The 14,243-nt window shown below is 36.4% G+C and overlaps 1 protein-coding gene and 1 long non-coding RNA gene across 7 annotated transcripts in view; one reads left to right on the forward strand and one right to left on the reverse strand.

Annotated features, from left to right (window-relative positions):
- Positions 1-13,975, reverse strand: part of kcnh4b (potassium voltage-gated channel, subfamily H (eag-related), member 4b) — a 34,535-nt gene extending 20,560 nt beyond the window's left edge. For 4 of the 6 annotated variants that reach the window (XR_009273753.1, XR_009273752.1, XM_058794350.1 and 1 more), the window contains exons 1-4: positions 13,533-13,975; positions 9,537-9,770; positions 4,361-4,492; positions 3,770-3,900 (exon numbers count right to left, since the gene is read on the reverse strand). Coding sequence is in view for 4 of the 6 variants with exons in the window: in XM_058794350.1 (XP_058650333.1) it covers positions 3,770-3,900; positions 4,361-4,492; positions 9,537-9,770; positions 13,533-13,608 (573 nt within the window). In the remaining 2 variants the exon portion in view is untranslated. Of the gene's footprint in view, positions 1-3,769; positions 3,901-4,360; positions 4,493-5,801; positions 5,848-9,536; positions 9,771-10,203; positions 10,316-13,532 lie in introns of those variants that run through there. The other 2 variants (XM_058794348.1, XM_058794349.1) reach the window with 2 other exon arrangements.
- Positions 6,698-8,368, forward strand: LOC131551406 (uncharacterized). Its single transcript, XR_009273754.1, has 3 exons — positions 6,698-6,984; positions 7,164-7,252; positions 8,298-8,368. It is a non-coding gene; the product is annotated as an uncharacterized LOC131551406 (long non-coding RNA).
- Positions 13,976-14,243: the final 268 nt, after the last annotated feature.

Here is a 14,243-nt window from a genome sequence, read left to right on the forward strand (position 1 = left end):
ATGGCAAAGCATAAATGTTCTAAAATAAAAAAAATAAAAAATCTGACCAGAGCCCTTATAATTGTCCCAACTCTCATCCCAAATATCATACTGACTCTCTCTTCATATTTTACTACCACTCCTAAAAGTCATATAAAGACAATTTGACAGCCCAACAAATTCCTGATAAATAAAGTCAAGTTCTGCCCTAAATATCCTGTTCAAATGTCACAAAAATGATTTACTGACATACTGTTTTAGTAAAGTTTCAACAGTAAGTGTCTTTGATCACTGAAGGGAATAGTGAAGCAGAACTGACAGAATAATCTGTTATCATTCAGAAAATAACAGGAAACTAAATTTCACCTTTATCTGCAAGGACATTGCATGACAGATGATAAATCTTGGTGTTTCTTTAATTGAACTTTTACATCACAGAGGTCAGGGCAAGGGTCATGGTACTCATGGTGTTTGGTCATGATTAGTTTGAGGCAGCAAATCATGTGGTTTCTAATCCTCCATGCACTCATCCGCCACACTCTTCATTAAGATTAAAGAATAGACCCATGAAGTCACTGAACACACATCGGAACCTCATGCCTTTAAACGGTCTCTATGAAGATATTGTGTTCTGGGATTCTGACAATATTCTTTTAATGTAGTAAAATGTTGTTTAGGACACCGCTTGAAGTGTATTTATAATTCAATATTTTTAATATAATTTAATCTGAGATTAGCCACATCATGTAGTACATAAAAAGAGTAGCTCCATAACAGATACAGTACTAGTCAGCTAATTTCAATTTAAATGATATTAGCACCAAAAATCACAGCTGTCCTCCCTTCTTCAGTTGCTCGCTTGTAAGCTGTGTTACCCGGTTTGGTTCGTTCAATAGTATTCGTGCGCAACTGATATAGAGTGTGACGAAATCTGAACACAAGTTGTCAGAGGTTCAACATGAAGTTTTAAACATAGGTTTGGGAGGAGCCTAATCCTTCAGGCCTGTCAATCAGCATTATAAGCCTATATAAGCAGCATCGTCCCAGAAACAATTCTTCCAGCATCCCTCCACCTCCCCATCTCCTCCTCTATTTGTGTTATTCTCTCTTTATGTAGTTCCTCAAGACGACCCTCAGGTTTCAGTCTCTGTTGAGGACAGCAAGCCAAGTTTGTTTACCATTAACCATCAGGACTGGATGGGCAGGCGAACTCGTGAAACGCATGTTTACAAGCTGGAAATGCTAAACACTTCTCAGCCAACAGCTTGTGACTGAATCACCAAAAAATGCACTTTCATACCCTGGAAATGGGGCTTTTCTCTTGCTAGCTCGCTTGATTTCCAATTGTATATAATTTGTGTGCATCAGGGGGCCGCTAACTATATGCAGGAGAATCCCGAACCTTACGGGAGAGGTGAGATGTCTGTCATTGTCACATTTAAAATTCTTCTACAAAGAAAAAATTACTTAGTTGAAGATATTTACAGATTGTTAGTACAGATGGTTAGCTTTTGCAGCTCACAGACAATGACACTAATGTTTGAACATCTATATAAGGCTTTGTCAAAATTGCAACAATGACTTAATTTCTTTAATTTCACTTAATTTCTAGCAATTATCGTCAATTTGGTTGCATAGATACTATTTAAACTAAACTGAGCTAGACAATGACATCTCTGAATTCAATAATGAAATGCCTTTAACTGAAAATTGAGTGTTTAATCTTATCATTATACATTACTGACACTCTATCCTCCAATTTGATACTGTTAAGTGCTTTGACACAATCTGTATTGTTAAAAGCGCTATATAAATAAAGATGACTTGACTTGACTTGAAAAACTTGATCTCAGCACTAGGAAAGGCTGAATTTGATCATTTTTAATGGGCTTTTTGGTAACACTCTATTTTAAGGTGTCCTTGTTACACATGTTACATGTACTATTATAATAACAATAAATTGTGCATAATTACCTGCAGGTAATTAATATTACTCAGTACTTAAATGTATAATTACACTGTAACAGGGACACCTTAAAATAAAGTGTAACCGGCTTTTTGCCTTTATTTACAGGACGGTAGACCAGAAGGTAGGTGTGGGAGAGTGTAAATGAGATGGGACTGGAACCTGGATCCCCATGAGAACATCCATCCAATCACTGGCAGTAGGCTGAGTAAGGACACCTATTTGTCCTTTTCCCTGGCCACTTCCTCCAGGTTATCCTATGGGATGCCAAGGCATTCCCAAGCCAGCTGAGAGATATAATCCTTCCAGCATGTCCTGGGTCTGCCCCAGGGTCTCTGCCCATTTGGACGTGCCTGGAACACTTCCACTGGAAGGTGTTCGGGAGTCATCCTAACCAAATGCCTGGACCACCTCAACTGGCTCCTTTCAATGCGGAGGAGCAGTGGCTGTACTTCCGAGTCTCTCCCAGATATCCAAGCTTTGCACTCAGCCCAGACACTGTGCGGAGGAAATATGAACTCCTCTGCTTGGGGAAGCATCTCTCTCCTTTCCAATCCACACTTTTCCAGCTGATAACCATGGCCTCAGAAGCTGACCCTCATTCTCGAAGCTTCACACATGGCCGCAAACCACGCAAGTAAATGTTGAAAGTCACAGCTCAATAAGATCCTAAGAACATGCCCCATAAGCACAGCATCTTTAACATTTTAGCTATAGAATTTCCAGCTATTACAGTAAATTAGGATTTATTAAAAAATTACATAACATTTTCTGGCACAAACATGGTACATGGAGCAAGTAAAAATATGTGTAGGACACATTCACTGAAAAAAATATCCTTATTGTTGAGCCCTGCTTGTGATGCTCTTGTCTGCCTATTTTTCTCTCAGTCATTTAGAGTGTGATGGAGCGAAGGCAGGTGGCTCTGCTGAGAGTGAAGTTGTGCTGAAAACATGACCATCTGTTCACAGGAGCGATCGGAAATGTGACCTGCCAATCTGGCCTCCTGTTCTGCAGTGGCCATGTGACATGGAGGATTAGACATACTTTCTACTTCTGGCCTGCACCTTTCACACTATTTGAATATTTCCTGAGTCAAAAGGTCACCGGAAAATGGGATCCTGCATAGATCCTGTGCTTTACAGTAGCCGTAACTCACAATGATAAAAAAGAAATGTTAAAGAAATGTTAAAAGGCCATCTAATTGCACAGATTATTTCAAGGGGAAAAAAAGAAAAGAATGGACAAGTAGAACAAATTGATTAGAACTGAGGTTGTCTGGATATCACACAAGTAAATTAAGGCTAGAGAACACTTCTTGTAACAACCATCGCTATAACCAAAGGATAGATTCATGCATTAGTCTACTGATGTCATGTATTGATAAATCGAAAAATATCTACATATATTGTCTTTTCATATATCCATAACATTACAAGACAATTTGTTTGACTCACTCAGCTGTCATCAAATATTTTATAAGTTTTAAGAACTTTAAAATGTCTTTTTGTATATTTATTCTGTATAAATGTTTTTTTTTTTTTTTTTTTTTAAACAACTACCTAATTTTGTTGTTTATGTCTTAATGGGAAAATGGGAAAGACTCTCTTGACTGTTGTCATTGCTCCTCTCAATGCACAAGCCAATCGTGAGCTGTCATCAAAGGTGATCTCGCGCAAATATATTTTTTTCCCATTATTTATTTTAACATCCAATTTACACCCCTAGTATTTGCCATGGCCCTTCCATGAGAAATGATTACTACAAAACGAGTTTTATTGAACTTTCATAGTTTTAGTGTACGTAATTCATACATTTACTCACCCGGTTTAAGTTGACATCATTTTTGCTGTCACGGGTAAACTGGCTGGTTAGCTGGTAAATCATGGTGTGACCCCTCCTTCTGGCTTTACTGAAATGAGAGTTCCCAGTGGTCCTTTTGTATGGCTTATTATCTGCACAAAATGAAAATAACATTTACAGCCTTGACAGTTTACAAATTATAAAAATTAAAAATGGTCTAGGTTTGTCTATGTTAGATTGCGCCAGAGTGTCCTTGTGTTTTAGCAGATGTTTTGTGGATGCTACTCCTAAAGCCTGCAAAGACTGTTGATTACACTATCCTTTTACACCATTTGGCATGTGATGTTGGCTCTCACACTAAAATGGTTTCGCTTCTAACTAAAAGATTTCATCTTTTGTTCTGGAAGCTCATCTTCCAGTCTCTTAAAAAGTAAGCTAAGGGCTAAATTTTGATCTCACTGAATTTTTATTCTATAGTGCATGTGCCTTCTAGGCTCCAAACATGCTATTTCTTATCAAATGTTGAAAACCAACGCTAAGTGATTTTTAGGCTATTTATTTTATCAAATTTAAAAAGATTATTGAAACTAATGTTTGCAGTGTTGACAGTACCATCAGTTCTGCTGCTGTGGTGGCTCTTGTCTTTTGTTTCTGTGATATCCTTGAATGAAAAGAGAAAAAGCACCATCTCCCCTTTCTCATTCTTAATGGGCACGATGTCCAACAGACACCAGAATGAACTTCCTGTGATAACACACCAAATAGAGTTGCAGAATTACACAGACATAAAAAAGTTACTACATAAAAATAGCAACTTATCAACTTGTTTCGCTATGGAAGAGCTACATTAGTAGTGGGCTGGTGATTTTGAAGCAATTAAACTTACAGCTTCACTAGTTTTTAAATTGACCAGATTACTAAAATGGATATTTTCCTATGGTTTTAAATATCACTAAAATCTCAGCTGATTTTGTTATCTATAATTTTTTGATTGTTGTGCGTTCCATATAAATATTATATTAAATAAACAATTAAATAATTATAGTTGTATGTATACTAATTTAAAGTATTGTGCTTTTGGAAATGAATTTTTACTACCCCAATTAAGTTTATTATTTTGGCAAATTTTAGACACAAAGAATGTGTTCCTTCCATAATTGTTGCAATTGTTATTGTTTAATTGATTATTATTATTTTAATCCATTCATCTTGGGCTGTAATTTCACATAGTTAGCATCCATCATATTTTGCAACGAGGAGGTAATCTATCTGTGAATGTGTGAGAGTTCCAATAAAAACCAAAAAAAAAAAAAAAACTCACTTTGTTTAGTATGACGGCGTTTTAGTGCCACGTTAAAAAAAAAAAAAAAAAAATGTAATTACGAGATTAAAGTCGAGAGTAGTTCCTTCACTTTATATCTTGCTATAAACTTGAAACAAAGAGCAAAAACACATTTATAATTTGTATTTCGTTATAAAACTGACAGAATTTGAAAGCTGAGCTGTGTGTAAAAGCAACAAAGCACAAAATTGTTGTGATTACTGGTTGGCTGGCGCACCACAAATAATGAATGGTGAGCTGATGTTAAGATAAACAGTTGTTCCTGTTCAGTCTGTTAATAAATATCATATTCTTGATATTAAGCTGTTTCCGCGAGTCCTTAAAATTGACATCCCAGTAAGATGATGCTGCCGCTCGGACGCAACAATTCAATTGGCCCGGCAACTTCTCCTGGTGCTCTCAATGCGGGCTATTTGCATACGGAATATAGGCTATACTCTCAAAATATTATAACTTTAATTTCTACATTTAAATTCTCGAAACATTTCGACTTTATTCTCGCAATATTTCAACTTTATTTTCGAAACATTTCGACTTTATTCTCGAAACATTTCGACTTTATTCTCGTAATATTTCGACTTTATTCTCGTAATTTGGACTTTATTCTCGAAATATTACGACTTTAATAATCTTAGATTTATTTTATTTTTTTTAACATGGCATTAAAACGCCGTCGTAGTTTAGGCCTTGTTACAAACAGTAGTACTTTACATGTGATTACATGCTCTCCTCCAGCTTCTTCATTGCTAAAGTAGTGGTGCTTCAAGTATTCAGTAACCTATAACTCACAGCCCCCTCTGTTGGTGAAAATAATCACTACACGGTTGCTCTGGTATCCAGCAGCCTTGAGACCAGGGGCGTAGCCACGGGTGTGCCGGTGCCATCCACAGTGGCAGCTGGCACACCTAAAAACAGATGCAGAATTATTATTTTTTAAATCGTAATAAACATGGGCGGCGTGCTTCAGCACCCCCAAGAAAGACCAAAGCACTGCCATAGCACCCATAAGAAATGAAATAAAATAAAAACATTTGACTTATTACGCATTCATAACTCGTGCATTGCAATATAATGTGACGTGATTAGCAGGCGCACTTTTAGAATTGTCAGCATTTTATTTTAAAAATGGATCGGTTCCTTGTGCCAAGTAGGCCTGTGCCCGACTAAAGATTTCACGTCACACGTAAATTGATTAATATAATAATCTTGGCTACTAACCGTCCTTTAATATATAGGCGTATAGCCTATTCCGCACTCAAGCACACGTATAAAACTCGCAATGGCAAAAGTAGGCTAATGATTATGAATATGTTGGGGGAAAGGGAAAAGAAAACATTTTAATTATTTATTAATAAACTAGTGATTTCTTCTCAGTCAGTGTCGGCTGAAAAGATAAAGTTGCCGAATGCGACGCTGCACTCGCCATCTCCACATGAATTTTAATAAAGAAATGCACCTTTTCATTCTGACTACGTAATTAGAGATGTTATGTATTTTTACAGGCTATATCAGCCCAGTCTGTTCTGTTCTGTAACGTTAGTAATACACAGTCTTGGTGGGTTTTTTTTGGGGTTTTTTTGCACATTAATCTGACAGTAAATGTGGCACACCCAGTTTTTCTGATGCACACCCAGAGTCTCTTTTCTGGCTACGCTCCTGCTTGACACTACCAAAAGCATTGAGATTTTTAAACATGTTTACAATATTGTTATTGGCCACTCTGGGGTCTGGTCAGGATGTTTCTCCTACTAAGTATGGGAGTTTGATCTTGTTTCACATCAGGATGAAGTCTTTTTTCATGGGTTAAAGTCTTTTTTACAGCCTGTTTTATTTTGATTGGCGGATCTGTCTGTGTATGGCTGCCTCTTTGATCTGGGTCAGCGACTGTGCTCAGGTACTTTGGCAATTTAAATTCTCTGATTTAGATACTGATATCTAGTTTACTTTGGCCGTACAGTTACTGACTGTCCCATTGTCTCTGTCTGCTGGTAACTCATGTAATTAAAAGTGTTCCATTCTCAAATTTTTGCACTTCACACATCACTAAACAACACTGTACTACTGTTTCTACAGAGGTTGCTGCCAATGAAAGTGAGGAATCCCTCCAATGATTAGTGAAACACCACCGGTCATGCCATTTCAACATGGAAAAATACAGGGAGGTAACTAAAATGCATAAAAGAAAACTATTATGAGTACAGTTTTCATCTCATGTGATTGTACAAATGTTAGAATATAATTTGTGACCCTGGCTGTGTCATTTTTTGGTGATTTACTGTTTTCTACATAAAATCATCCTTCATAAGGTAAAGAACATTCTGTAAAAACGTAACCTTGATATCTTTAATATTAACTGCGTAAGGCCATGTCAAATATTTAAATCATAGTGAAAATGGTTCAAATCAAACTTTGATGCTTGTTATCTCATAATTAGATTTTGAGACTTTAGCCTGGATTTCACAGAGAGGGTCACATTTGTTAACCAATCATGGTTTTGTTACATCGTCTACTACAGGTTAAGGACCTGGGGATTGTTTAATAGCAATTTGTCTTTTGATGATGAATGGATCACCTTAAATTTCACCTTAAAATGATCATATTACCCAGCTATGGCCATATGCTGTTTTTAATGCTGAAAATTATTCATGCATTTATGACCTCAACACTTGACTATTCTAATGCTTTATTGAGTGGATGTCCTGCAGGCTCTATAAATAAGCTCCAGCTGGTTCAAAATGCAGCAGGTAAAGTGCTTGCTAGAGCCAAGAAACATCATTTTATTGTCTCTACATTGGCTACCTGTCACTCCTACTATGGCTACCTTGTCTATAAATCATAACTTTCACAGTCCAAATATAATTTAGCAACATATCTAGCTAAGTTTAACATTATGTTTGACTCTAAAACTATGAACTATGAAAACTATGTGATAAATAGGGTGAATTCAGGTAAAATAAGCCATCAGCTAAAGTAGGATGATAAGCTTGATTGTACTGCACTCAATGGGTTTTCATTTTCAGAGCATGACAATGGTCTTTAATTAAAGAGTTTTTTTTTTTTTTTTAATAAAATGGTTTTGATTGATGCAGTATGACCCCAGTGATTGTGGCTACACTGCATCATCATGAAAGACAGTAAGCCCTTTTGACATTCATTGATCACTAAATGTAAATAATACATACCTGTATTATTTTTTTTTTCTTAAAGGTGTTTAAATACTGCTTGCTCTTGCCCACTTTGGCTGAATTTGCTAGATAACATGGACCAGTGGGTTTCAGGTAAAGTGGGCCACCTTGAACCTTCACTAATTCCACTTACATTCATTAAATAAATGAACATTTGCTGATTATTTTGTAATAGAAATGTAAATTCAAGTCAGATATGGAAGAAGAACGACAGAGCATAAAGGAAGATGAGGCATGTTGAATCTAGTGGAAAAAGGATGAGGAGCAAAATTTAGATGCAGTGTATAAAGCTTGTCACAATTAAATTCTCACAATTAAAGTTCACTTTACGTGTTTAGAGAAAACAGCCTTTTATAATTTTACATTTTAAATGTCCCTCTTATTCTTTTTTTTGTTTGTTTTTTTTTTTTTTTTTTTGTTATATGTGTTATAGTTTCATTTTTAATATTTCTAATTAAGATAAAGGATTGTTTTTTTTTTGTTAAATCATAGATGGCCCGCTTTACCAGATCAGATGGCCAACTTTATGCGAAAAGACATTTGTCTGGAGTGCATGATCTCAAAATGGTCACTAGTAACTTCCAAATAGCATATGAACTTATGAACTTAATTCATATTTTTTTTAAAATGCATATGAAAATATCTAAATTACAAGTTTAACAAGAAGTGTCCCAACAGTGTGTCTGATATGACCAAAATCTTGTACCAGGAGATGGAGACCAGGAGTGAAAAAGTGAAAGTGAAAGATGGGTAATTTCTTATCATAATGATACTGTATACAATATAGTTATCCAGTCTGTAAAGCTGTTATGAAACAATGTGTATACAAACCTTACTTAACATTGCATAAATGGAAATTGCCTAATGTAATAGCACAGACACTACAGCAAATTTCAGTACAGTGCTTTGCTCAAAGTCACAGCAGTGATATACTGTAAATGAAGTAGGGCAGTGGTTCCCAATTCCAGTCGACCCCCCACCACCACCACCTACCCCCAAGCACTACACATTTTCTATGTCCCTCTTACCTAACACACCTGATTTAGATCATCAGCTTACTAGAAGAGAGCTCTTATTTGTGTCAGATAAAAATGTGCAGAGCAGTGGAGCAATTTTTAGATTTGATAGCCACCGATGTAAGGGAACTCAGTTCTTGGAAATCACACACAGTCTACACCAGAATTTTTTGGGGCCCCTGTATTAAATTGGCTGCTGCTTGGAGTACAAGTAATGTACGATAAGTGTCCTAGAGTATTATTACCATTCTTCTTGTAGAACTGCACCTCAGCCTGGTACTCTTCCTTGCTCTCCAGTGCTTTCTCCACACCCTGAGTAAACTGCTCACTAGTGCCCGAGCCATATAGGAAATGACAGCTGCAGTTCTTCTGCATCACCTCTGTTCGTCCGAACCCCGTCAACTCACAGAATCCATCCGAACAGTACACAATGGGATAGCCACGGTGACCCTGAGCATTCCCAAGGAGGAAGTTGCTGTCTGTGGGACAGAAGAGAGATCAGGATTATTAATGTTGTGAAGGACATTCTAAAGCTAGTTATGAGTATTGTGTTTTGTGCAGTATTAGCCTGTACTGCCTGTATCTATCTATCTATCTATCTATCTATCTATCTATCTATCTATCTATCTATCTATCTGTCTGTCTGTCTGTCTGTCTGTCTGTCTATATAAATCAATCTAATAAAATTGCATCATCATTCACATGGCTTAGATGATTGATTTATTTTCGCATCAGCAGCCAATGAGCTTGTCACTCAGCATTCGAATACTTGGCTAGTGCTTTCTGCATGCTTCAAAAACCCTCCACCTTCCCCAGCTCCACCTGTATAGATCTGCTACAGGGTAATTTCATGTATGTTATATAGGGGGGTTATTTCATATATGTTATACGTGCAGCAACAGTATTTCTTACATGCTCAAAGCAGCATGTTGTGGATGTATTGGCAGTAGCAAGTCTCGGTACTTGCTGTGCCACATCAGCAGCAGCGTAGCTGATATACTCCTAGTCTCAGCCTCAGACGTCAAGCCCACGTTGGTTGACCGTTGGCTGAACATCTGATGCATATCGCACACAAAATTGTAAGCACATCAGGAGTTTCGAAGTCGTCATCAGATTGGTTGAATTATACAGGATTTCCGGGAGATGTGTGTCGCATTCTTTAAAGTTCCGTCTGGAAACAAAAATGCCGTGATGCCAAACCCCCTCATGGTAGAAGAAAGCCGTTGTGTTTACAACTGTAACAATTAGCGTTTATCAGGATCAACTAAATGCTGGATTTTCAAAAGTATGTGAAATATTTAACATTTGTGCATAGAACCTTTAAAATGTGACCCTGGACCACAAAACCAGTCATAAGGGTCAATTTTTCGAAATTGAGATTTATAAATCTTATTAAAATGAATAATCAACAAATAAGCTTTCCATTGATGTATGGTTTGTTAGGATCCGACAATATTTGACTGAGATACAACTATTTGAAAATCTGAAATCTGAGGGTGCAAAAAAATCTTAATATTGAGAAAATCACCTTTAAAGTTGAAAATGACGAATTAAGTTCTTAGCAATGCATATTACTAATCAAAAATGAAGTTTTGATATATTTACGGTAAGAAATTTACAAAATATCTTCATGGAACATGATCTTTACTTAATATCATAATGATTTTTGGCATAAAAGAAAAATGTATAATTTTGACCCATACAATGTATTTTTGGCTATTGCTACAAATATACCCCAGCAACTTAAGACTGGTTTTGTGGTCCAGGGTCACAAATATGTCCAAGAGTTTTAAACACCAGTCTGTTATTGTGGGGACATTTTCACACCAGAATAGAATAGAATAATAAGACACACTATTGAAGAATATTCAATGGAGTGAAATTGTGTGACAACTAGCACCGATCAACATTTTATTGTTTTATAAAATTGAAGGTTATAAACAATAAAAGTAAAATGATCAGCATTTATCGGTAATCAATCATAGTAAAGGGTTTTGAGTACGTGTGTGTAGAATAGATAGACCAAAGTTCTTTCAGTAAGTCTTTGGTTAGTACCAAAAGCTCAGTTTTACCCGCTATCATCACTGAGACGACTGCACTGGAAAGCTGGTCTCTACGGCAACAAGAGGGCAGCTATTTTGGGCCGTGAGTACACTGGTGCCTTGTTACCCAGAAGCATCCAGCATTGCGAGGAAAGATCCTTTGTCTCAAGAGGATAAGTTAACATTACTGACACATCACCTGTCGCTAAAGTGTTCATCATAGTTTAAGATGAAATCAAGACCAATTAAGACATCATTAACATTGCTTTCATCATAATGTCAAATTAAAACAGAATGTTAGTTTCAATTCAAGCTTCAGTTTGAAAAACAATCCTTTGGCTGAGAGTGAATGGCAACCCATAGAACTGTGTGGTAAAAAGTTTGAAATTTGGCACACTAATAATAACAGTCTGAAGACTATCTTCTGTCTAAAATTTTTTTTTAATGCTCATAATTGTATTTTATAAATGTGTAATTTTATAATTATGTCTTTGGGTCATAGATTACAATAATATCTTGTAAAATAGAATATTGTTAAATAAGAAGCTGTGAGTATGCAAGAATGTGCTGTTGTGTAAGAGAGATGTTATCTAACACAAGAGATTAAGTTTGTAAACTGTGTGAAGGATTTTCTTCACTAGTAAGAAAGCACAGATGGGAGGATTGTATTCTATTTTTTTTTTATCTTTAGATACGTGTTGCACAGCTGCCTTTGTTTTGTGTATTAGTATAAATACTGTTAAGAAAGTATATTGTTATCACATTTCTTGTCATGTTGAATTGCGTCAAACTGTGTTGTGCTTAATGATTATATCTTAGCATGTTTTGTTGTGATGCTAATGTTCTTAGAGCAAGTAAAGCAAAGCAAACGCACACCTTATGAGGTGCAAGTTGAAGAAAAAAATATATAAATAAATTGGAGGACAACTGCACACTCACTTAAGCACATTTATAATGTTCTTAGACATAGATATTTCAATAGATTATATTCAAATTCAGTTATTGGTTTTATTATAATGAATGAGAATTATAACCTGTTAACCAGCCTTTTAACTAGTAGCTTGAGAAGGTTCTTGTAAAGTCAAGGTAAAAGGATTGCATGAACACAAACATCTTTGTCCCTTGACAATCACTATTCCCATAACACACACACACACACACACACACACACACACGCACAAACAAACACACACACACACGCTTATCTCAAAGATATTATGCCATGAGAGCAATACAAAACAAGAGATTTATCTCCCATGATAAAACAGGAACAAACACACAAGTGTATGCGGTGTCTGTGCACTACATGTATTAACCTGCAGGACAGATACAGCACATATACAGTATACATTTACTGATTTACAGTAACCAGTATAATGTATAATATTAGTATAGAATTACAGTACACATATAGATATTTGTGCCGGACCATTGTTGAATAATTTATGACACAACTATTTATTATTAGATAATGATTTTCACTTTGAAGCTTACGGTTTGCCTTTATTTCGCTGTTAAATAAACAGTAAAATCACTAATTGATCCATTCATCCCTACTACATTTTTAGTAAAAAAAATGTAACCTATATGTAAAAAAAAGAAAAGAAAAAAACAGAAAATGCTACATTAAAAAACTGCTTTCTGGTTAACTGTAAGTTACCATACCAAATATGGTGAAAATAAATAAATAAATACATTCAGTTTGGTCAGTTCATGCAAAACCCTGGGACAGAATCCATGACCTTGGCATTGCTAGCATCATGCTGTTTGAGCTATAGGAAAGCAGATAATTATTTAAGACTGGAAATTATTTATGAAAGGACAGAAATATACAAGTATATCCTGTAAATGTAGATGCAAAGTCTCATCGTACACACGCAATGTGTGCTTTCGTGCTACTGTGATAGTATCAAACCTCATTTAACCAGATGTGTTGTTATTCAGGTAGCTGCTGTACACGGCAATAGTTTAACTGGCTTGTTTAGCAAGACTGTATGATAGAACAAAAAAGTTTGTTAAAGATAGTTTTCAATGAATCTGTTTGAAATAAGCCATTATTTTTGCATATTCATATGGTGCTGGTGATGATGTAGGCATGAAAATCCTTCACCTTCAGGGTACCTTGAAAACTGTACATTTTCATCTTGAGCACTCTCTCTCTTGTGGGGTTGGTGTGTGTGCATTTGTGCCAGTACTTACGAGTGCCATCGAAACGAGTGGCAATGGTGTCCAGGAAGGTGTTCTGGGGTGCCAGCAGCCCCTTCATCACTGGCATGATGCCAGGTTTCCAGAGTCAGCAGATGTTTAGGGGAAAAGCCTGTATGAACCATCAATCCTCACTACATCCCAATGAAAGGGTGGCCAGGGAAAATGTGAGGTACAGCAGAGAGAACACATCCTAAAAGAGTAAACACTTCCTCGAAAGATGACTCCTCGCTGTATACTTCCTCAGGTAGCTTTTGGAGTCCAGTGGATGTATGACCAAGAAACAAACAAATCTCCTTCCTTGTCAGTGCATACATTGAAACCAATTTTCACTTAGTTTCTTCTCTTTTGTCTTTTCTGGTAAGTCTGTCTCAGCTGTGTACACCTGCATGACAGAGGAGAATCCACAAGATGTGCATCTCCAGAACGGCGTGGATTTGTTGTTCTGTAACACACTGTGGCAGAGAGACAGAGACAGTTACATTTGTCTTCACCCCTCCTTCCCTGGCTCTTTCTCATCTTTATCCACACCCACTATTCATTTCCTCCAGTTCTTACCAGCCAATGAGAGCACACACACATTCTTGAAAGAAATCTATCACATATATGCATGTTCACATATACTGTACCCACACTCTCAGAAAAAAGGTACAAAAACTGTCACTGGTCAGAAAAGAATGAATTACCATTTCTGCGTTTGACACT

The sequence above is a fragment of the Onychostoma macrolepis genome, chromosome 12 (assembly GCF_012432095.1).
Source record: "Onychostoma macrolepis isolate SWU-2019 chromosome 12, ASM1243209v1, whole genome shotgun sequence".
Lineage (NCBI taxonomy): Eukaryota > Metazoa > Chordata > Actinopteri > Cypriniformes > Cyprinidae > Onychostoma > Onychostoma macrolepis.